The 25,241-nt window shown below is 34.0% G+C and overlaps 1 protein-coding gene across 1 annotated transcript; it reads left to right on the top strand.

Annotated features, from left to right (window-relative positions):
* Positions 1-21,300: 21,300 nt before the first annotated feature.
* On the top strand, positions 21,301-23,934 carry LOC146882541 (uncharacterized). Its single transcript, XM_085667444.1, has 2 exons — positions 21,301-21,545; positions 21,615-23,934. The coding sequence occupies exons 1-2, from the start codon at positions 21,301-21,303 to the stop codon at positions 23,932-23,934; spliced, it is 2,565 nt and encodes an 854-aa protein (XP_085523570.1).
* Positions 23,935-25,241: the final 1,307 nt, after the last annotated feature.

Below are 25,241 nucleotides of genomic sequence, written 5' to 3'. Positions count from 1 at the left end.
CTTTGGGTTAGTCACATGTTGAGAATTAGTTATTGGTGAATGCATGTGTGTCAATATTAATTTGCATGGGTGCAAGGGATCATATGCTTAAATTTATAGAGTGTTGTTGCTTATATTTGTTTGAGCATGCATTATTCATAAGTTAGAATTGAATGCATGCTAGCATGGTTTAAAAGGGGGAGAATATATATATATATATATATATATATATATATATACACGAAATGTGAATGGATTGTTTTTACTTGTTTTGGGTGCTGAAAAACCAGTACTGCATAAGTACTGGTGTAGCGCCTGGCGGTGGTGTTTGACCGTCAGGCGATGGCTACAAAACCAGTAGAGAATTGAAGCATGTTGCGCCTGGCGATAAGGGTTGTCCCGCAGGGCGATATGTTTGGAAACATTAGCATCAGAGATGCTTGGCACATAGCGACACGTGTCCCCTGCTAGGCGGTTTGGAAGCCTTTTGTGCCTGGCGACTCGTGTGGAGTGCCAAGCGATTTTTGATGAAGCAGACATTGTGTTTTGCTTGCTTTGGATGTCCGTGGTCTACGAGGCTTTGGGCGATATCTCAAGGGTCAGATACTGGAGTATTCCAGAAGTTGTGGCTGAGGATGAAGGGTAATACAAGCATTCTTTGAGTTGGGGCTCGGAATAATAAGTGTTCCCGTATGTGTGCTACAAGTGGTGGCTTGCAGGTTGGACATCAACGATGGCTAAAGATTATCAACCAAAGATGTAGAACAGGGATTACATGGTGGTGGCCATGGGTGATGAGACCAAAGGATGGATTTCCTTTAATGTGTGTGTTTTGTTATATAAATTGTTGCATATGTTTATATTCCTTTAGCCTGCGTGTGTTTGGCGATGATCGTGTACACGGTACACAGGAGCAAATGATGTTGCAAGTGGTTCTGGTGGAGCTTAAAGCCAGAGCGTGGGCTAGTTGGGAAATTTTGTGGCAGCATTTTATCATTTGATGAGTTTTAAGGATTTTATTGTAATCACTTGAATTATAGAACTTGACTTATAAGGAGACTATTTTTTCATAATGTATTGTGTTTATAAAAGTTGGTTTGATCAGTGTAATAAAGATTTAAATTTCCGCGGTTTTTGGGAAATGATTTATAATAAATGAAGTATTATTATTATGTTTTTGTCTTATTATTTAAATTCATAATATCCGGACGAGATGTTACATATGATAAGGGCAATGAGTAAGAGATTGGAAGATCAAATCTATTCAAGGCTCCTAATGCTACAAGCAATCTAAAATTCAAAGAATATGAAGATCATGGGTTTTCTTTTAGAAATTAGTTATGTTATATGTTTTTGAGCTTTGGGATTTCTTTTATAAATTAGTTTATGTTTTTATGTTTTGAGCTTGGGTCTTCTTGTAAGGTTCTCAGATTTTCTTAAACTTACATGCCTATATATAGAGGTACCAAAAATATATGGACACTTTTAGTCATATATAGAATTTGATTTCATTAAAGATAGGATTCTCTTTGTTCTTGGCTTAGGTCTCCGGTTCTTATCAAAGATTAACATCTTTGTGGCGAATCTTCAATTGACTTATCAATCTATTAGATTGTGGCATCCTCCATCTCTGTCTAATTCTGCGTACTTCTCTGATTTATTCGTGTCATGCCTCTTGAGGATTCAAATTCATAAATGATCATACTCTTTCCTAGATAGGATGGTATCACCTTACATTTCCATATCACAGAATAATAAATATATAGTTAATATATGAGGATTTTCAATCCTAAACCTACATTTTCTTATTAATCTAGTGACATGTTGTCTATGACTAATTTACAGGAAACATATTATTAAGAAATCCTAAAAAATAAAAGGGATTTATACTATTGACAATCAAACTAATCGTTATTTCTAGTTTACATTTTGTGTGTTTAAATATATTTTTCATTTCTACTTTGAGAATTATTTTTTTAGTCCTTCAATTTTTTTTTCACAAAAAGCTAATCCTCTGAAAAAATAAATGCTCTTTACTTTTTCAGAAAAAAAATATTAAAATCCATTATTTTTATTAGAAAGAAATAAGACTTAATTACGTTTTAAGTTCCTACTAAATTTAGAAACTTTAATAAATTTTTACAGTTTAATGAGTATTCAATAAATTTAATTTTTTAAACTAGCTTCCTACCATTAACTTTTTATGTTAATGGAGTGATGTGGTCATCAAGAGATTGATGAAGTTATTATCTTGCCATGTCTTCTTGTTAACTTGTCGCCACATGTCATTTTATTATTTTATTATTTTAAAATTTTACAATTTTACAATTTTATAATTTTATAATTTTATAATTTTATATTTTTATAATTTTAATATTTTAATTCAAAATTGTATAATTATAAAATTATTATTTTATGAAATATAAAAGTTATGATATATTTTAAAATTTTATTCAAATCATAAATCATAATTTTATAATTATATAATTTTGAATTATAATAATTAAATTATAAAATTATACAATTATACAATTATAAATTTATATAATTTAAAAATTATAAAATTATAAAACAATAATATTATAAAATGATACGTAATGACAACTTGAGAATGTGACATGTAAAATAATAATCACATAAGTCTCTCAACTCACTTATCACTTTATTAACCTAAAAAATTAATAGTAGTGACTTAATTAAAAAAATATAAATTGATATAATTATATAATTTTGAATTATAATAAAAAGATTATGAAAATATAAAATCATACAACTATAAAATTTTAAACTTATAACTATAAAATTTTAAACTTATAAAATTTAAAAATTATAAAATTATAAAATGATACTTAGTGACAACTTGAGAATGTGACATGTAAGATAATAATAGTCTCTTAACTCACACATCACCTTATTAACATAAAAAATTAACACTAGGGTACTTAATTAAAAAAATATAAATTGATTAAATTTTTTAATTTATCAAAAACTCAATTGAAAGTTTTTTAATTTATTATAAACTTAAAACATAATTAAACAAATCAATAAAAACACAAACATATTTGAACATAATGTAATTGTTTGTTATAAACCAATTTGAGCATCTAATGTATTTTATATATTTTTGTTTGTTGTTGATAAAAAAATGTGAACATAGTCCAACAAATGGGGAAGATGATTTTTGCGGTCTTCACTCGTCCAAACAATTTCATTTTACAGAAAAGATACACGTAGTCCATTTTCTCATCTATGTTATGCTTTAATAGAAAATTATGAAAATAAATTAAAAATATATATATATATATATATATATATATATATATATATATATATATATATAATATTTTGTTTTATACTAAATTCATTAATGTCAGTGCCGTGTCGAGTATATATAATAGTCAAATTCATTCTTATTCTTTTTGTTTTTTTACATTTTTATTTTTTTATGTGTCAATAGTGTCATTATTGTATGTGAGTATTACTCTCCTGTACTAATGTCAATGTTATGTTTTAGTTTAGTTGCATCATTATTAGTATTAGTATCACGTGTCAATGTTTTTATTAAATTCAGATTTTATATTTATTATTTAACTCAATTGAATTCCAAAAATATAAATATAGGTTAAATTTAGTTTATTATTGATAAACTTATCAATAAAAATAAATAAATTATAAATCTTGTTTTATTTTATGAAAAATTTTAAAAAGGTAATTATTCAAAAGATGTAAAATACATTATTTAAAATTTCAAAAATATTTTATAAAAAGTTAAGTTAAAATATTTAAAATATATTAATAATTTAGTTTAACTTTGACGTGAATATTAACATTTTTTTTCTTTAATTAATGTCATATGAATTAAATTAAATATGTAAAATATATTAATAATTTAGTTTAACTTTTACGTTAATATTAACTGTATTTTCTGTAATTAATATCATATGAATCAAATTTATAAATAAGCTAAAAAAAGAAAATACATTTTTTTTAAACATTAACATTTCATCATAACTTTACATTTACAATTACAATTTTATAAAATGAATAATACTTTTTTAACTTAATTTGTCTACTTAAATCAATTTATAAATTAAATATTTTTCTTTCAATTTCTCATAAAATAGAGCAATTTTTGTTATTTGTTTATTTTTATCGGTAAGTAAACCTGATTCAAGTTATTTTTAAGTGAGTTAGTTCTAGTTAATTTGAACCAACGGGTAGGGATAACATTGTCTGATTTTAAACAAAATTGGGACTTAATTAAGTCACAAAATAAGTATAGAGATTGAATTCAATACAAGACATTGACATTACATACTAAAGAGTTAGTATTATTAGTGCAGAAAACACATGAAATCGTCTAATAGGCTTTGATTTAAAAAAAAAAGGAAGTCTTTCAAATTGCGATGACATTTTTAGAATTATGTGCACAACTATCGACTTTAGTTCTTTAAACAATCAAAGCTTATACTAATATAAGTTTCGATTGATTAAAAAATCGAGGCCTATAGTTGTGCACATAATTTAAAAAATGTTAATGGTGGCATTTTTATAATTATTTGTACAACTATAAGATGCAATTTTAGGAAGAACTGAAACCTATTCTTTTGCCTAGGGTTAAAGTTTTAGAAAAGTTATTTCTCTGTCACAACATTGCGTCGATGTCCATTGCAACTACGTAGGTCTTTTGCCATTTTTGAAAGTTACTTCTCCATTGTTGGTCTCCAATGCGAAGTATCTTATTCTGTTCTCCTCTCCTCGAGAAGTATCTTGTTATCCTCTCTTCTCCATTTCCATTCTTGGTCACCACAAACCATCTCTTGTTGCTTGAATGCTCATTTTTCTCTTTCTCATATTTGTTTTGATCTGTTTAATGTTTAATTTTTCTTTTATATTGCATGTAGGCTTTGGTTTTGAGAACTAAAACCTATATTTGAAGGATATGCTTCAGTTAGAACCGAAGCCTAAAGCCTCCTTTTTTACCTTGCCTTGATATGCTTCAGTTGTAGAAATCAAAGTAAAACCCTAAATATAACAAGGTGGGTCAAATTGCACTAAATATAACCTTCTACTAGTTTGACAATATAACCTTTGAACTAAATAATTTGGATAGTAGAATTTGATATAGGAGTGAGAAAATGAGTTATTGTCAACAGGTCAACGCGTTAGCCCACCAAAACAAGGTGGGTCAAATTGCAATTTTCAACTTGTTAATCCATTTGGCCTAGCTTGCCTAGCCTGCTTAATTGGTGGGCCAAGGATAAGGCAGCTCGTCCTTGCCCGTTGGTTCATTTTTTTTATTTTTTTTAAATTAAAAAAGAATTTAAAAAATTAAGTTTTGTATATTATATTTTTTTAAAGATGTAAATATGCAATAATATTATTATTTAAATCATTAACACTTACAAATAAAATTCAAATTATTGGTTATAATAAAATAATTTAACATATAAATATAATAATTATTTTATTTTATCTAATTAAAAATATTAATTAATTAATTAAAAACTTAAAAAATATTCAATATATATATATATATATATATATATAAATTATAAAAATTAAAAATTAAAAAACAAAGTGGCGACCCCATGTCACTAGTTCGCTAGTCTGCTAGCTTGCTATGTGATAGGACATGTTACAATCTCTAGTCCTTTTTTAGTGACAAATTAGCCCTATCCAACTTGTTTTCTACAAACCAAGAACGGGTTAGGAAAAAATATGTGGAACTTTGACCCATTTTGTCACTCTAATGTGATATATTGTTTAGAAAATTACTTGAGTGAAATAAAGTTAAATTTATCATTACATTTATGAATAAAGATTAAAAATTAATTAACATTGTATGAAATTTAAAATCTACCGGACATATTAAAAATTTCGTTTGATTTTCTAATATTTAGTAGTTATACCACTAATATTGGATAATAAAAGTTTACTTTCTCTTATTAAAGCAATGTCCCCACCAAAGATTGATTTTAATAAACAAAACGTGCCTTGGCAACAATCAAAGACTTGCCAACAAAATAGAGTAGTCAACCTTACGTGACAATTTCTTATCAAGTGATTTTTTTTTTTGAAGAGAATCATAATAAATTAATAAATTTATCCGCATGCAGATTAAAAATAAAAATTAAAAAAGAAATGAAAAATATTTTGCACTCCTTCACTTGGGGCAATGACTAACTATGAAAAAATATTTCTTTTTTATTCTGCCGACAGAGAAACTCATAATTGAGAGATATATGTTAATTATCCTTTCGTAATATTCAAATAGTCTCTAATCTAAAGTAGTCAGAATTGCCACCTTGGTCTTGATTAATTATTTAGAAAAACCAGCTTTACTTTTTCCTTTTTTAATCATCAATTATTCAGTCTCACGTTCTCTGTGTCTTTACATGTTATTACGTTAAGATTTTCAAATCAGAGGTAGTTGGTTAATGTTAAATAACTTGTTTGCATGTTTAAAAAATTAAGATTAAAATATTAAATATAAATGAGAGTAAAGTTAGATTCAAAATTGTATCATTTTAATATAATATTAGAATTTATCATATAAAAATTAGTTTTATTATTATGATATCATTTCTGGCACACTCAATAATTTTACATTGTTTAAGAGTCAAATTTAGTAAAACTTTAAATATTTCTTTTTTCTTCCATTACGTAAAAAAAAAATAACGGTGTTAGAGCTTTAGACTTTAAAACAAAAATATAATGATGAATTTGACACACTTGATGTTAAATATTCCACTTATATATATTAGAAATAAAATTAATTTATAAAATAATCTTACCTTATTAACTATTTTTATAATATATCGTGATAGGGTGTGTTATATATTTTACATATATTAAAGATAAAATTATTTTTTAGAGAAAATAATGTTATTTAGCTAACCAGTTTTATCAGCATTATAGAATTAAATTAAACTTAAATTTCTATTAATTTATTCATTGATTAAGTTTCCACTGTTAGGCAAACCTACCAACCAATATTCCTTACGTCTTATTTCTTTGAAAACAAAGGTGTTTATCTTTTTTTATTGGCACCACATTCATTCCCATTATTCTAGAAGCATACGTTTCCACGAAATTAATAAACAGGTTACAGCAAGACCAACAAACAATGACACATATCTAAAGTTGACTTGGATTCTTTTTTTCTTATTATAATACCTATTAAACTTTATTTGTTCATTGTCTAAACTAAGCCAATTGCATCAGAAAGTAAAATTTAACGATGGTGGCAAATTTATATTTTGTTCAAGTTTATGGTCACCACTAAACGATAAATGCTTAACGACTGTTACAAAATTGTTATTATAACTATTTCATAATTTATTTATCTATTTTAATTTAAAATTTTTAGAAATTGCGAGTAATGATTGTTTGTTTTAGGAAAAAAAATGTAAAGACACTTTAGAAACCAACATTTCAATAATTTGGTATTAAAAATAATTTATTATAATAAAACTATAGAGCTTTACTAGCATTTTCATATCATGTAATATTATTAATTGGAATATTAGTTTAATATAATATTTATAATGTTTATTTTTTTAACTTTGAAGCAATTATAATATTAAAATTTGTAATTGTTTCAGAAATTTAGTATTTATATTAAAAATGTAGGTAAGAATTTAATTATATGTATTACTTTATAGTTTTATAAAAAAAAACTTTAAATTCGAAGAAAAACGGGTTTCAGCTAGAAAAGATAATAATTACAGTGTATATTAAAAATTAATTTAATTTTCTTGACTAAAAAACAATATTGCTAATAAATGCACACAATTCAAAACAATGTAAAAATATGAAGCAAAACGATAAAACTTCATGAAAATAAATTAATGAAATAATAAAGGTTGAATTATATATTTAGTCCCTATTTTTATCTAATTATGTCAATTTAGTCCTAATATGTTTTTTTTAATTAGGTCCTAATTTTTGTCAATTTTATTCAATTTGCTCTTTTTTACTAACTACATTTAAATAATTAACTAATTCAGATTCAATTCATTTCTTTTGTGGTTGTTTTTTAATATTTTAAACTTTTTTAATGTTTGAAAAAATATCCACGTGTCAACTTAGCAACCTACCACGTGTTAGAATCAATGTTTTATATTCAATTTGATCTCTATATTTGTTATTTTTGTTCAATTTATTCCTAATATTTTTTAAATAGAGCAATTTTGTCTCTCTCCAAATTTAGACCAAATTTAATTTTTCTATACATGTTATATAATGTTTTTATTAAAATTCACAATTTTATTAAAAAAAAAATTGGTTAGGATTACAATTAGTTTAAAATTAGAATGAAAATTTTAAGGATGAAGACTAATATCATTAATATAAAATTTTAAGAGATTAAAAATTACATAATGCCATAAAATAATTGTGTTACACACACACACATACACAAGCACATAGACACACACAAAGACACACATACACATACACACAAACATAAACACACACACACACACATATACACAGACACAAATAAACACAAACACACACATACATACACAAACAGACACAAACACACACACACACACACACACACACACATAAAGACACACACATAAAGTTACTATTGTAGGTAAGCTCTACTAGAGGTAACACTTTGTCTTACACTCCTAAGTGGTATAACATACACATCTTCAACAAATCTTCTAGACATAAAAGTATTCTCTCGCTTTAACCATCAGTTTGAGGATGATAAACATAACTCATCTTGAACATAACTCATCTTAAACCTACTAGAGGTAACACTTTGTCTTACACCCCTAAGTGGTCTAACATGCACGTCTTCAACAAATCTTCCAGACATGAAAGTATTCTCTTGCTTTAACCATCAGTTTGAGGATGATAAATATAACTCATCTTGAACCTACTCTTCAAAGCTTCATGCAACGTTTCCATAATCTTAAAGTAAACCTTGGGTCCTAATCTGACACAATATTGTTTGGCACTCCATGCAATCTTACCCCATCATTGGTATACAATTATGATAACTTGGATACAAACATCTTTTGGTTCAATGGTAGAAAGTAAGTACCTTTTGTCAATTTGTCTACTATAACCCACACAAGATCGTGTACTTGCACCATCCTTAGAAAATGAGTAAAAAAAATCCATCAAAAAGCTATTCCACTTACATTTCAAAATATCCAATTGTTACAACATACCACCTGGTCTTTGATACTCCACCTTAACTTTTTGACATGTTAAACATAAAGCAACAAACTTAGCCACATCCCTCTTCTTATCGGCCCACCAAAATAGTTGTTTTAGATACTTATACAACTTAGTCATGCCTAGATGCACACTAAGACAACTCTTATGCCCTTCCTCGAAAATCATCCTTTTTATCTCTTTCTTCTCTAGAATACATCCTTTACCTAATAATCTCAAAACCCCATCACCGCCTACCCTAAAATCCACGTGAATAAGGGAGTTATTCACTCCTATACATTTTGAACACTAGAAAATAATATTGAGCAATGCCTCCAGCCTCTAGAATAAGTCTCTGCCGTATCTTTCTCAGAGTTAGTTTCATATGCTCTAAGGGCGTGTCTTGCTAACTATGTATGTAACATCCCTACCGGATATTACGGATTTAAATAAAAGAATAAGAAAATAAAAAATACGTTGCATTTAATAAAACCTCATTTCCCAAAAACGCGAGAAATTTAAATACTTTTATTCATATAAGCCAATATCCATAGTTTATAAAAGGAATGGAAAATAGTCTAAAACATCTCATAAGAGTTTACATCTAATTTCAAAATCATAAAATAAATAAACTCCCATGATATGCCCACTCCGGCACTAAGCCTCACCAGAACCACCTGCAACAACATCATCTACTCACGTGAACCGCGTACACGATCATCGCCAAACACAAGCAGATAGGGTGAGCTTAATAGATAAAACATACAATTATATACTCACACACACATATATATATATATATATATATATATATATATATATATAATACACTCATATATATATATATATATATATATATATATATATATATATATATATATATATATATATATATATAACACATCATTCTCATCAAGGAAAATTAATTTCGTTAATTTCATACCACATGGCCACCACCATGTGAATCATGTTCTACATCTTCTAGTGATTACCCCAAGGTGACTTGCTGCCATACCTATCGGCCACAACCAATAGAACACATGCGGAAAATCATTGCTACGGATCACACACCGTAACGCCAGGTGGAGTTCCCAAATATGAATATAGTTCGCATTGTCCCAAGACTACCAAACTCGTCAGTCAACTACTAAGAAGGGCAATCTATTTGGACCCATCCGTACTGGCCACAACCAGGACACTCACACCGGCAACACTCGCCAACCCGAGCTCAACTCAAGGGTTCCTCGTGTTCATCCGCCATCCCGAGCTAAACTCGAGGGATGCCATTTCAAGCTCAACTCGAGGAATGCCACATGCTTAACCCCTATCCCGAGCTCAACTCAAGGGATACGTTCTGAGGTCAACTCAAGGAACACCAGCAATCTCATGCATAGATGAAACATATATAGTTATGGTTCATGAATAAAATGGAAATGCCAATGAAACCAAAATTTATATAGAAGAAATAGAAATATATAACAAAATGTGAAAGAAAAGGAATTCATGTGAAGAAGCATCAAGCAAAAATCATATGTGGTAGGATTTGTTTAAGAACAAAACAAAAATATATAGCAATGCTCTTACGTGATCTGCACCTAGAAGACTTTTAAGCAGGAGAAAAGTAAATTGATATATGGTAAAAAAAATAACAAAGTTGCAGTGTTGAATCAATGAAACAAAACTGTAAAGCACCCTAGCACTATATTACCATGGAAACTAATTTGCACCTTTAACAATTAGGGATAAGGGTTTTGACCCATTAAATGCATGGCCAATCAATTTGTGAGTGAAAGTAGCACCTAGAAAACCCCAACATGATATTAAAATCTTATACTACCGAAGGAAGACTCTACACTCCTAACCATCAACGCATGCCACCCAAATATCAAAGATAAATGTGTAAAACAGAAAAAAAAAAAAAAAACTAGCTTCCCCTACACTACACATGCATGCTTTTCAAGTTTCATTCATCAAGCAAACAAAACAGAAAGTAAAGTCAGCTTCAAAAATAGAAACAATGTCAATTTTCCCTACCTTTTGTAGTTGTGCTCTCTCTTGGCTCCACGCCTTACTCACGATTTCTCTCCTCTTCATCTCCCTTTTTTCCTCCCGTTATAGAACCCCAAATAACCTAGAGTGGTTTTATCAAAAACCCTAGCCTTCACATAATACTAATACCCTCCCGTTTTGGGTTTTTGAATATTTGGTTAAGATTCTATAAATTAAAAATCTCTCCCTTTTCATTATCTTCACGTAGCATCAAAGATTTGAAAACAAAAACAAAATGTAAATGTTGTAGGTTGCAGCAACTGAAAAAAAAAGGAACTAAAAATTAAAAAATATAATATAAAATGCACTTTCATTTTCAATCAACCAATGTTCGAACACAGTCCCCTATGCACAAAACAAATACAATCAACCACCAAACTATAAGCTTTCTCATAGTATATTACGCACCAATAAATTATAAACGCATAAGTTGCACATGCTATAAATAAAATAAACAAAACACAATTCTAATTAATCAATTATGTATTCCATATGTCATATAATTAAATTACATAATCAATTAAATTCATCAACAATATTAATCAAACTATTAATTTTTCCTACAATTTTCTCTTTCTTCTATTTTTTTCCCAGGTCTTACAACGAGCCTGACCTTGTGCCTCACGATTTCTCCATCAACATTTACCTTGACCTTATAGATCCATTTGAGAGCAATAAGCTTCTTGTTTAGTGGTAGCTCTACCAACTCCCAAGTGTTGTTCCTCTTAATAGAGTCAATCTCCTCCTCCATAGCTCTCCACCAATGTCCATCCCTGGTTGCCTCCTCAAATGTGATCGGTTCTGATTCAGCAATTAGTGCAAAATGCATTAAATTCCCGTCAGATGTTACGATAGTATCATGAGTAACATTATAGTCTCGAAGATATGACGGAAGTCGTGATCTTCGTCCTGATTTTCTCAAGGCCAAATCAATTGTGTCTTGCTTTACTGAATCATCTTCTAAGACTATTTTCGAAGTGTTGTTGGCTTATGTGCTTGCCACCGTCCAATCCCAGCTAGATGACTCATCAACATACACATCTCTGCTAGTGGACACGTGCTCTGAATTAGGGTCATACAGTTTGTAGCCACCTATCTCATGGTAGCCAATCAACACCTGGGGTGTGCTCTTATCATCTAACTTCCTTCTCAAAGGATCATGAACGTGTTTGTAGCATAGGGACCCAAAAATCCTGTGGTGTGAAATGTCAGGTTTGAAACTTGTCCAGGCTTCCTCAGGTGTCATCAACTTCAGTCTTCTCGTTGGTGATTTGTTCAACACATATGTCGCTGCACTTACTACCTCACCCCATAAGAAACTTGGCACTTTCTTGGTTTTCAGCATACACCTAACCATGTTAAGTAAGGTCTTATTTCTTCTTTCTGCAACCCCATTATGTTAAGGAGTATAGGGAGGAGTGAACTCATGAACAATCCCTTCTTTTTCACGGAACCTATTGAATTCTATTGCTGCATATTCCCTTCCTACATTAGACCTTAGGATCTTGATGTTACTCCCACTCTATCGTTCCACCATGCTTTTTAACTTTCTAAACACCGACAACACCTCACTCTTCCTTTTAATTAGATAGATCCATATTTTCCTAGTAAGATCATCTATGAATGTCAGAATGTACCTGTTCCCACTAGGAGTTTCCACTTGCATTGGACCGCAAACATCTGAGTAGACTACTCCTAGCTTCTCAGTGGCTTTCGTAGGGATGAACTTTTGGAACTTGGGCCTGGTCTGTTTGCATTGTATGCATTCTCTACACACCTATTCTGGAATCTTGATTCGTGGAAGCTCTTAGACTATCTTCTTCTCACTTAGATCAAACAATTCAGATGTCCAAATCTGTTGTGCCATATCCACTCATCCTTGTTCACTACTATGGCGAAACACTGATGTTTTTGAGTATTCATTGCAATATGAAAGGTTCTATTCTCAAATAGATTTGCATGAACAACCAATCTTTTTGATTGATCGTAAAAATTTAGACCATTCTCCTTCATTTCCATGATAAACCTTTCTGCAACAATTGACCAAGACTAAGCAGGTTTGTCTTTAAACCTGGTACATACAGAACACCATCAATTACCACTTCTCTGTCACTTGAATCCCGTAACACCACACAACCAATGCCTTCTGAATTTAGGCTGCTATCATCAGCAATCCTAATTTTTCCCTATAAAGAATCATCAACCTTGATAAACCAATCATGTATACCTGTCATATGCATGGAGCACCACGAATCTAGATACCAGGAAGATTTTTCCTTTGAATATGTGCTACTGGTTTTGGCCATAAGCATCACAACATCTAAATCAGAAGAAGTCTCGTTATAAGCCAAATTATCTTGGTTCTTTGGCCTATTCTTAAATGAGATATATTTCTATTATGAATTGAAATGTAGAAAACATATTTATACAGAAAAGTGTAACTATTATAGCTAACAGATATAATAGAATCTATTTTTGGTTTGACTTCTTACAACATGGATCCCAAGATTCAGTTCCACCAAAGGTGTTTCACCTCCACCCAGCACGCCTACACACACAACACCTTCAACATCCAGGTCCCCATCAACAAAAAATTCACAACCATTAGGTTTTCTCAGTTCATATCAATGACAAATGGAAGCATGGGTCTCAATTCTTTCTAGGTAAAGTCACCAATCTAGTTAGGATGGCACAAATGGGGTACGAAATCTGAAGCCTTCGTAATATCAAGACAGGGCTTCAATTCGTGGGAATCCACTAGTGCATTAATGACATTTTACTTTGACTATTATGCCTCGGTTCCCCAAAAAACGAGGCATATCAAAACACGGTGGCATTTTTGAAATTTTAGCGAACTTTTATACCTCGGTTCGAATAATAACCGCTGCATAAAAGCTTATATGCCTCGGTTCATATCCACTCGAGGCATAAAGCCTGAAAAATAATTTCAAAACTCCCGCTCTTTTCACGTTTTAAAATTGGACGTTGCAGATTATGTCTCGATTTTTAAATACCCGAGGCATAAAGGACTTATGGCCTCAGTTGTCTACTACCCGATACATATAAGTTAATTAATTTCAAAAAAATAAAAACTATTTTAATTAAATTGCAGTAGGTTTATGCCTCGGTTGTAATTGAACCGAGGCAGAAGGTGGTATATGCCTCGGTTGTAACTGAACCGAGGCAGAAGGTTGTATATGCCTCGGTTGTAATTGAACCGAGGCAGAAACGTTTATTTAGGGTTTAAAATTGGGACAGATCTTCTTCTTCCTCGGGTGATTTTCTTCTTCGTTGAGAGAAAGAAGATCCCTCCTTTGCGCGCGTCGTTCCTGCTGCCTCCGCATCCACTGCCACCGTCGTTCCCGCCGATGTAAGATCACGTGTCCACCGCCTCTTCCACCACTGCTATTGTTGTTTAATGAGGGAGGTCGCGAGCTGCACGTTGAAATCACCACTGGTTCGTGGTTTTTTTTTTCTGTATTTTTTTATTGTTTTGGATGAGTTGGTTATGGCGCCCTATATGCCTCCCGTGGGTTAGGGTTTCGAACGTCGATGTGTGTGTCGAAGTGGCGATTTGGCTCACGGTGGTTCAGTCGTGGGTGGTTTCACGTTTTCTGTTCAGATATGGTGGCGAAGAGAGGTTGTTTTGTGTCACCGACGGGATGAATGAAGGCTTCGTGAAGCTGTTCCGACGTGATGCGATGGTCAAAGATGGTGGTAACGACACACTAGCGGCATTTAGGGTTTGAATGGTGGTTAGGGTTTCTGATTTGGGAGAAGGTTGAAGATGATGGTGTGGCACACTGTGGTTGGTGTATGTGTGTGTACAAGGATCATGGCTATATGTCATGTTGTTATTGGGTCAGAAAGTACATTTTTTTTTTTAAATTTGCGATGCACATTAGGCCTCGGTTCTCTCTAGAACCGAGGTAGTAACCCTCGTATATGCTTCGGTTCATAACCGAGGCATAAACATATCCTTTTTTACCTCGCCAGTATATGTCTCGGGTCTAAAACCGAAGCCAAAAGGTCAAAATAACCGCGGCATAATCTCTTTATTGCACTAGTGATCACTGCTGCAATTTTTGCCTTCGGCTTTGTGCTCACAATCGTCGTCCAACTTCGAAATTCCAAAGGGGAAGGGGAGCTGTGTTTTTACAATGGTGTTTCGCAAGAGAAGGAAGTGAGAGACAGGGTTCCAACTACATTCTTTGCAAAGTGGGAGAAAGGGGGAAATGAATTTTTTCTACATGTTTTTTAACATATATGTTTAAGACTCTTTATTTATTTTTTAAATCTCATGTGATATTGCATCAACCATCCAACAATACTATTATTCCAAACGACTATAATAATTAAATATTTAATGTTAAATTCAATTTGTTTACCTCTTTGAATTGGACAAATATTTTATTTCCTTTTATTTTCATATTTTCTCATAAGGAGTCGATTAAGCCACACGATTTATTGAATTTTTTTTTGCATCCGTTTTCCGTCATATAAGTCAAAGCCAATCTTGTTGCACATTTAGCTGACACCACATTTTTGGCAGCAGTTAAATTCCTGCATTCTTGTTGTGTAATCCATAATTAAATTATAGTGAAATCGACCTTAGAAGCTTAGCCCTTCATAAATTTGATGGAATAAATGGTGAATGAAAGAAAAAGTAAAAAAGGTTGGAAAGAAAAGTGAGAGATGCAGTGGATGGTAGCTGCTCAAACCAAAGTCTTTTATGGACCAACATGGAAGGTAATGAAGTTAACACTTTTACTTAGATATTTTAATTAAGTGATTGTTAGAAATTTTGAATGAACTTCTTATGTTTTCAGGCTCTTCTAGATTAAAATTGGACAACGAAACTTTATATAATGTTGCAAGAGGTGAACATTGATGAAGTTAGTAATTTCTTTAATATTTCATTCAAAAATAAAATACAATATAAATTGTTAGTGATTTTTAATTTATTTGTTTTTCAGGAATCAATCGGAGAAAGTTAGTTCGTTGATCTAAGCACTAGTTATGGTTAAATATTTATTTTTTAAATATTTTTTTTTAAATACCCGTGGATATGAAAAAAATAAACGGGTACCCGCATAACGGATACCCGACGGATATGGATACGGGTACAGGCACTACAAGAAAATGTCTTATTAGTAACCAATTTTAGTGACTAAAAGTTGTTAGTCACTATAGTGACCAATTTAGATACCAATTTACAAAATTAAAATTTATCGGTTACTAAAATAGTCACTAATATAAATAAAAAATTATAGTTGGTCACTAAATTTGTCACTAATTAATTAGAGAGCAATTTAGTAACTAAGTTATTTTGGTAGCCAAAACTCAGGTAGCTAATTTTTAGTGACCAGTTTTCTTTGGTAACCAAAACTATGGTAGCTAATTTTAAAAACCAATTTAGTGACCAATTATAATTTTTTATTCATAATAGTAACTATTTTAGTAACCAATGATTTTTTTACTTTGTAAACTTGTATCTAAATTAGTAATTATAGTAACTAACAACTTTTGGTCACTAAAATTGGTTACTATTGAAGCATTCTCTTCTAGTGGGGGCGAATATTTATCCAGCGGGTAGGGTACGAGTACCCGTACCCTACCCGCCCTGTTGACATCCTTATCTGTGTGTACCCATTTTTTAATATCCTATTATTGTAATTTTCCAAATTTAGTTAATTTAATTCATAAACAGTAAAATGAAATGCTAAACATGTCTGAAAATAATGAATATTTAATTAAATTATTAGAAAAAGTAATTTTTTTGGAACTATGAGTGCAAAGAACAGAGAATGCAGATTAAAAGTTTTAAATTAATAAAAGTAACGAAATTATAAAGGTGACAAAATGTGAGTTACAAAAATATTACCAAATAAAATATAAATAATTTTTAGTAAAAATTTTAATCCAAATTTGAAAGTACAACAAACAACAAAGAATTACCACAAAATATAAATAATTTTTAAAAATTTTAATCCAAATTTTAAAGTTCAACAAACCGCACTTGTTCACTCTCTTTTCTGTTTTACTTTTTCAGTAACCATTTTTTATATCCTAGCCATGGATCTTACAATAATTCCTTCACAATTAACTTTTTACCCGTCATTCATATTCTTTGCAATTCTTTGTATTTGGACATCATTTGGTATGCATTTCACTCTCATTTAATTTAATGAAGTATGATTTTTAAACCCTAAATTATCATGAAGTTCAATTTCATTTTAAATTTTAGTTTTGGCTTTCTATCCTTCTCTCTCTAGTAATATTCTTCCCATGTTTTCGATGTAAGTGAACAATAGTTAATAATTATAAAAAAGAAAGAAGAAGCCAAATATAACCTGAAAAACAACAAACACAATTAGAATATTAAGAAGTACCTATAAATGAACCTTGAAACCAATAAATAAGAAGAAATAAAAATCAGTTGACCAAAATAAAAAAGGAGAGTAAAATTGAAATTAGTGTGAATTTTATACAATTGCCCTTAAAAATATAAGTTAAGAATATTATACTATTAAGGGAAAAATAGAAAAGTAAAAGTGTACATAAAAGAAATTTATCTCTTCATATATAAAGTAGTGAAAATACATCTGTTACGCGTATCTATCTTTATTTTTTTTATATTAAAAAATAATAAAATTATTATTATTGCATGTGTGTTATTTTTTTACGATAATAAAAAAATAATTATTTATTATTAGTATTATAATTATGAAATTAAAGATAAATATTTTATAATTTTATTGTAAATAATTTTTATTTATTTAATAGGTAATTTTATAATTAAAATAGTGGTTAAGTTTAAAATTCGGTAAAATTGAAAAGAAAAGATATTAAGCTTAAAAGAGGGTAAAATTTATAAAAAAGTTATTTTAATTTAATTTATTTTTATTTAAATAATCAATTTTAAAATAAATGTAAACACCAAAAAGAGAACCCTTATATATATATATATATATATATATATATATATATATATATATATATATATATATATATATATATATATATATATATATATATATAAGTATAGATAAAATCTATAGTTAAGTGAAAAAAAATCAGTTACACATTAATCATCAAAGACAATTTTCTTTATACATAGATATTATCTTGACTTACATAAAGAAAATCATTTTTAAGTCAATTAAAAGAAGATCACGAGATAAAAGGAGATATATTCATGCTTTTTATCAATATAAAAAAGTTATAAATAATTTGAAATAAAAGTATATCGCAATCCAAAATATATTGTATAGACTTAAAATATATATTTATTAAAAATAAAATTATAATATTATCTATACTACACTTTTTAAACTATAATATAATTACTTTCCTTACTATTTATAATATAAAATTATTGAAGAAAAATCTTTCTGCTGTTCTTTTAAAATTTATTATTGAAGAAAATCCTATATATTTCTATAATCTAGATTATTAATTCTAAATTATACGTAATATGTTGAATTTAAATTAAGAGAAAAATATATTTTAAGAATCACTTCAAAAACATGAATTTCTAAATTAAACATTTTAAATTATATTTCATAATTTTAAATAACATAAATTAAATAAAAACATTACATTTCTTTGTTTTGATTTATTGCGGAAACAATTTTATTTTTCATTGATTTTTTTAATTTATCTTCCATTATCATAATTAATGTTTTAAGTTGAGTTCAGTAAATAAAAAATGTTTAAAACGGCTTGATGAGTTATTATATAATAAATTATCAATTTCCGTCTTTTCAACACTTAATTAAACCAATTATCTAATCAATGTACTGATAAAAAAAATTCTGGCTGAAATTTGTGTTTCGTTTACAGTTATTTTCTTTGTGTACGTTATCCATCTTTATGTTATCCATCATTATTTTCTTAAAAAAAAAATCGTTTACATTCACCACCATCTTTATTTTCATTTATCTATTTTTTTATTTATATTTAGCTGATAACAATTGTTTTTTGTAAGCCTTCTTTTCAGAGCCTTAGAGTTTTTGGGCCTGGCCTTTTCAGAGGCCCAAGGCCCTGTCCTACAGAAGGGCACCCTACCCTACCAGCCACCCTCACTTTTCTCACTTGTTTCTGTTTCAGAAAAGCAGCTGCTCTCAACTTCTCTAAGAAAGGCAGGAGCTCTGCTAGGGCACGTATCACCTCCCATCTTCCAAGCTAGCCTAAGCCATTCGGTACTCTAGGTAAGTTAGAACTCACGATCTTAGTCCGTTTTTCTCCTTTTCTTTTTCTTGAACGTTGGTATGGGTAGAGTTTAACTCTGTACTCGTGTTTCTGTCCTGGTCTCCATGTTTCTAGCTCATTTCCTTGGTTCTGGAACTGCCATTTTCGTAGAGTTGCGGGTCTGTTGTTTTTGGTGCTCAAACGAAGGTAAGGGAAGCTAGATTCATCTGTTTTGAGTTGTCCTTGGCTGTTTTTGGTCGCTTTCGTGTTTATATGCCTGTATGATGTGTTTTATTGAGAGAAATGGAGTTGCATGTGTGTTTGGGTGTGGATCCGGGCTGGTTCAGCCATTGCATGTGGTTGGGCAGTGGCGAACTCTGCTATTTTCGCCCAAGCGAGCTTGTCTCGCCTAGGCGAGAGTACCAGAGAGCCCCCCTGCCACGAGAACTCGCCTAGGCGGCCCTTTTTCGTCTTGAGCGACGCATAGTCTCGCTCAGGCGAGAAGGCTTCGCCTGAGCGAGATATCGTGAAGCTGCCACGTTGCGCATCTCGCTTAAGCGAGAAATCGTGGAAAACCCCACGTTGCGCATCTCGCCTGAGCGAGAATACGTGAAGACCCCTGTATCTCATCTCGCTTAAGCGAGAATTCGCTGCATCTGGAAGGTCAGCGTCTCGCCTGAGCGAGTGTGCGAGTAGGGGTCATGTTTCCTTGGCTGTTAAATGATTTATTGTATGCATTGCTTTGATGATTCCTCTTGAATATGATACGAGTAAATATGTTTGGGTGTTTGCATGAGTTATATGTACCAAACTCCGTATGATAGCATGAAAAATGTATGAAGTTGTGTTTGGATGGTTAATAATGAGCATGAGAAATTAATGTTGAGGTCGCAAGTGGAGTTTATGTGGTATGAACCATGAGATTGGTGTGAAATAGGCGTAATTCCATGAGCCTCATGGGGAGACTTTATGGTGGCGTGTAGTGTATATGTTAAGATATGGATTCAAGTAAGGATTGCATCCCGAAACTCTAAAGGGTCAGTGAGTCTCAAGTAGAGCAAACTGACCCAAGTGGTGAGAGTAGCGGGAGGCCCTAGTCTTTGGCAGGATAATGGCCTTAGACGCTTGAAGGCTAACCTCGTGAGTGGTAGGGTGAAACCCATTGGCAATGGCTCTGCAGAGCAGTAGAGGCCACCACGAGTGCAGGCATCCAGTGAATCCGATCTTAATATATGTATCCGGATAATTGAGTCATAGTGTCTTGCTTGTTTGCCATAACATGATCTATGTGCCTATGTGTTGTATGTCTGGAACATTTATGTATTTATCCCTTTATGCCATGATAAGTATTATAATACACTAGCTTACCCTTGCATTTCTGTTTGTGTCCTATTGTATGTTCTCTTTTGCGATGATCACCTTCTGGTGGGAGCAGATGGGAGGAATGATCGGGATGGATCTGAGAGGAGCAGCGGTGCGGCCTAGACCCCTTGTCAGGACGTATTAGGAGAAATTCTAGGGCCATGAGGCCTTTTGTACTAGTTGCCTTAGTGGCAACCCTTTTGCAAAACTGTTGCTTTCCTTTTAAAAATTTCCTTTTGCTTAGGACTGGTTGGTATGCCTAAGTTTCCTTTCAAGTAATTCCGGATGACTGTAGCAGATACCATTTCTACGTTTTATATTCATCTGAGTGCCTCTCTTTATTATAACCGTGTGATATTTTATTTAGTAGTTAATCTATTAAAATGGGATGTCACACTTTTATGGTATCAGAGCCTTCGTTCCTAAGTGTCTGTGGGCTATGTGTTTACTTAGCTTTCGTTGTGTCTTTCCTGTCGTGTTTGGATGAGTTTCCAATCTAACCCAGTTTCTAACGGTTCTTTCTGTGTGTCCAGTAATATGGCACCCCCTCGTGTAGCTCCTCCTCAACCTTCTCAGGGTGACGGACAAGACCTAACTAGGGCGATCGAGGCTATGGCTGCAGCCTTGACGCAGCAGAGCAATGCCATGATGCAACAGCATGAGGCGACAATGCAGCGCCAGGAGGCCTCTCTTGAGCAGCAGAACTTCATGATGCAGCAGATGGAAGCTGCTAGGCAGGCTGCAGAGGACGCTCAGAGGCAGCATGTGGATGCTCTCCGTCAGTTAGGGGAGAATGCTGCTGGTGCTCAGGTGTATGGTCCTCATCCCCAACCTCCACCCCCTGAATGGAGTTTGGAAGACTTTTTGAAGCACCAACCTGCCAAGTTTGATGGCAAGAAGAGTCCCGACCAAGCAGACCAATGGATGAAAGACATGGAGCGCATCTTTGATGCCAAGAGGTGCCCGGATGAGAGCAGGCTGGCTTTCACTGTTTACATGCTCACTGGGGAGGCTGAGCATTGGTGGGCCAGCATGAAGCTGGTGATGGAAGAGAAACATGAGGACATCACATGGAGGGCCTTCAAGAAGAGGTTCTTGTCTGAGTATTTCCCTGATAGCGTGAGGTACGCTAAGGAGGTAGAGTTCCTCCAGCTGACACAGGGGAACAAGTCAGTGGCCGAGTACGCCGAGCAGTTCAAGCACCTGGGGCGCTTCTATACCATGCCACTAGATGAGGAGTGGCGCTGCAGGAAGTTCGAGAATGGTCTCAGAGGAGACATCCGCTTGATGGTAGCTCCACTGTCCATCAAGGACTTTGCGGCCTTAGTGGAAAAGGCCAGGGTCGTGGAACGTATGAAGGTGGAAGTGGAGGCTCAGCAGCAGCCACAGCAGAGAGTTAGCGGATCATCTGGGTCCAGGCCACGAGTTGAAGAAAGGAGGAAGCCTTATGCTAGACCTCACCCACAGTCACAGGGGTCTAGAGGTTTTTCTTCCCCACCCAGCAGGATCCAGTGCCACCACTGCGGAGGACCGCACGTGAAGAGTTTTTGCCCGCAGCTATCGGGTTTCCGCAGGTGCAACCATTGTGGCAGAGAGGGCCACTTTGGCAGGGATTGTCCTACTCTGAGGAGGGCAGTAGCACGACCTTCACCACACACTCCGAGTCAGAGTTCAGGCCAGACTCAGCAGAGAGGAGGAGGCAGCAGGCCTCAGGCTACAGGCAGGGTCTTTGCGATGACTGGGTCAGAGGCAGCAGGTTCAGGTAACCTAGTTATTGGTTGTTGTGTGATATCTGGCAAGTCCTGTTGTGTTCTTTTTGATTCTGGAGCGACACACTCATTTGTGTCAGAGTCTTGTGTGCGGGAGTTGGGTCTGCCGGTGTGTGAGCTACAGTTTGATCTCGTGGTATCGACTCCGGCATCTGGGTTGGTTAGGACTTCTTCTGTGTGTGCTAGATGTTCAGTTGAGGTAGAGGGGCGCGTATACAAAGTCAACCTTATATGCCTCCCTCTGCAAGGGTTAGATGTGATCTTGGGAATGGATTGGCTCTCTGCCAATCACGTTCTCATAGACTGTCGGGAGAAGAAGCTGTTGTTCTCAAACTCAGAGGAGCCTGAGTTGTTGTCTTCTAATGAGGTTATGAAGGAAATTCAGAGCGGCGCGCAGTGTTATATGGTCTTTGCCAGGATGGAAGTTAAGAAAGAAGAAAGGATAACAGAGATACCAGTGGTCAGGGACTTTGAGGATGTGTTCCCTGAAGAGGTACCGGGTTTGCCCCCGAGGAGAGAAGTTGAATTCTCCATAGACTTGGTACCAGGAGCCGGACCTGTGTCGATAGCTCCTTACCGTATGGCCCCAGCAGAGTTGGTGGAGTTGAAGAAGCAGATAGAGGAATTGCTTGAGAAACAGTTCATACGGCCGAGTGCTTCGCCGTGGGGAGCGCCTGTTTTGTTGGTAAAGAAGAAGGACGGTGGCTCAAGGTTGTGTGTGGACTATAGACAGCTGAACAAGCTGACTATCAAAAATAAGTACCCCTTGCCAAGAATAGATGATTTGATGGATCAGCTTCATGGGGCGTCAGTGTTCTCCAAGATTGATCTCCGGTCGGGTTATCATCAGATTCTGGTGAAGGCGGAAGATGTTGAGAAGACTGCTTTCAGATCCAGGTACGGGCATTACGAGTATGTTGTCATGCCATTTGGTGTGACTAATGCTCCGGCCTTGTTCATGGATTATATGAACCGGATCTTCCGCCCGTTTCTAGATAAGTTTGTCGTGGTCTTCATAGACGACATTCTCATCTACTCCAGGACGCATGAGGAACATGCCGAGCATCTAAGGATAGTGCTTAGCATTTTGAGGGAGAAACAGCTGTTTGCCAAGTTGTCAAAGTGCGACTTCTGGATGAGAGAGGTGCAGTTCTTGGGGCACGTTATATCAGCTCAGGGTATAGCTGTGGATCCAGCTAAGGTAGAGGCCGTGATACAGTGGGAATGTCCCAAGACGGTGACTGAGATTCGGAGCTTCGTGGGTTTGGCTGGCTACTACAGGAGATTTATAGAGGGATTCTCTAAGATAGTAGCACCCTTGACACAGCTAACCAGGAAAGATCAACGTTTGTATGGACTGATAGATGTGAAGGGAGCTTCAGAGAGCTTAAGCAGAGGTTGACGAGTGCTCCAGTTCTGATAATTCCGGATGTGAGTAAACCCTTTGAGGTCTACTGTGATGCCTCTCATCAGGGCCTTGGATGTGTCTTGATGCAAGAGAGGAAGGTGGTGGCTTATGCTTCGAGGCAGTTGAAGGTTCATGAGAAGAACTACCCTACTCATGACCTAGAGTTAGCAGCAGTGGTTTTTGCTTTGAAGATATGGAGGCACTACTTGTATGGTGCACAGTTTCGTGTGTTTAGTGACCACAAGAGTTTGAAGTACCTCTTCGATCAGAAAGAGTTAAATATGAGGCAGAGGCGGTGGATAGAGTTTTTAAAGGATTACGGCTTCGAGCTTCTCTATCATCCAGGGAAGGCGAATGTGGTGGCAGACGCATTGAGTAGGAAGGCAGTGCATGTGGCACACTTGATGATGAAAGAGTTGGAGTTGCTTGAGGGTTTCAGGGACATGAAACTACAATTTGAGTTGGAGCCAGAATTCATTAGGTGTAGCACCTTGGTTATATCTAGTGACTTCTTGGGCTTAATCAAGGAAAGGCAAGCAAGGGATGCTAGTCTACAGAAGGTAAAAGAGTTACTGGGATCGGATCAAGCCAAGGAGTTTGCCTTGGGCAGTGATGGTGTGTTGAGGTTCAGAGGCAGGGTTTGTGTACCAGAGGATGTTGAGTTGAGGAAGTTGATCCTTGAGGAGGGACACAAGAGTCGTCTTAGTCTGCACCCTGGCATGACTAAGATGTACCAAGACCTCAAGGAGAACTTTTGGTGGCAGGGCATGAAAAAGGAGGTTGCACAGTTTGTATCCGCTTGCTTGACGTGTCAAAAGGCTAAGGTGGAGCATCAGAAACCCGGTGGAACGCTTCAACCCTTGGATATTCCGGTGTGGAAGTGGGATAGCATAGCCATGGATTTTGTTACCCACTTGCCTCGCACCGTGAGAGGACATGATGCTATATGGGTAGTGGTGGATCGTTTGACGAAAAGTGCTCACTTTTTGGCCGTGAATCTCAGGATGTCTATGACCAAGTTGGCTCAGCTCTACGTCCGAGAGATAGTGAGACTTCATGGAGTGCCTAGTAGCATAGTGTCTGACAGAGACCCTCGGTTCACTTCCAGGTTCTGGCAGGCATTGCAGGAGGCTATGGGTAGCAGGTTGAGGATGAGTTCTGCTTATCATCCTCAGACGGATGGTCAGTCAGAGAGGGTAATTCAGTCCTTGGAGGACTTGTTGAGGACGTGTATCTTGGACCACCTTGGTAGTTGGGACGAGGTGTTACCGCTGGTAGAGTTTACCTACAACAACAGTTAC

The sequence above is a fragment of the Vigna unguiculata genome, chromosome 10 (assembly GCF_037176805.1).
Source record: "Vigna unguiculata cultivar grain cowpea cultivar isolate G323 ecotype 2 chromosome 10, ASM3717680v1, whole genome shotgun sequence".
In the NCBI taxonomy this organism is placed as follows: domain Eukaryota; kingdom Viridiplantae; phylum Streptophyta; class Magnoliopsida; order Fabales; family Fabaceae; genus Vigna; species Vigna unguiculata.
The sequence above is the reverse complement of the archived record's forward strand: the minus strand, read 5'-3'. Positions and strand labels throughout refer to the sequence as shown.

Bases quoted from the DNA above. Each gene is read 5' to 3' on its own strand.
- LOC146882541 (XM_085667444.1), top strand. From the start codon at position 21,301: ATGGCACCCCCTCGTGTAGCTCCTCCTCAACCTTCTCAGGGTGACGGA. The intron at 21,546-21,614 runs GTTAGGGGAGAA...CCCTGAATGGAG, and splicing joins CATGTGGATGCTCTCCGTCA to TTTGGAAGACTTTTTGAAGC.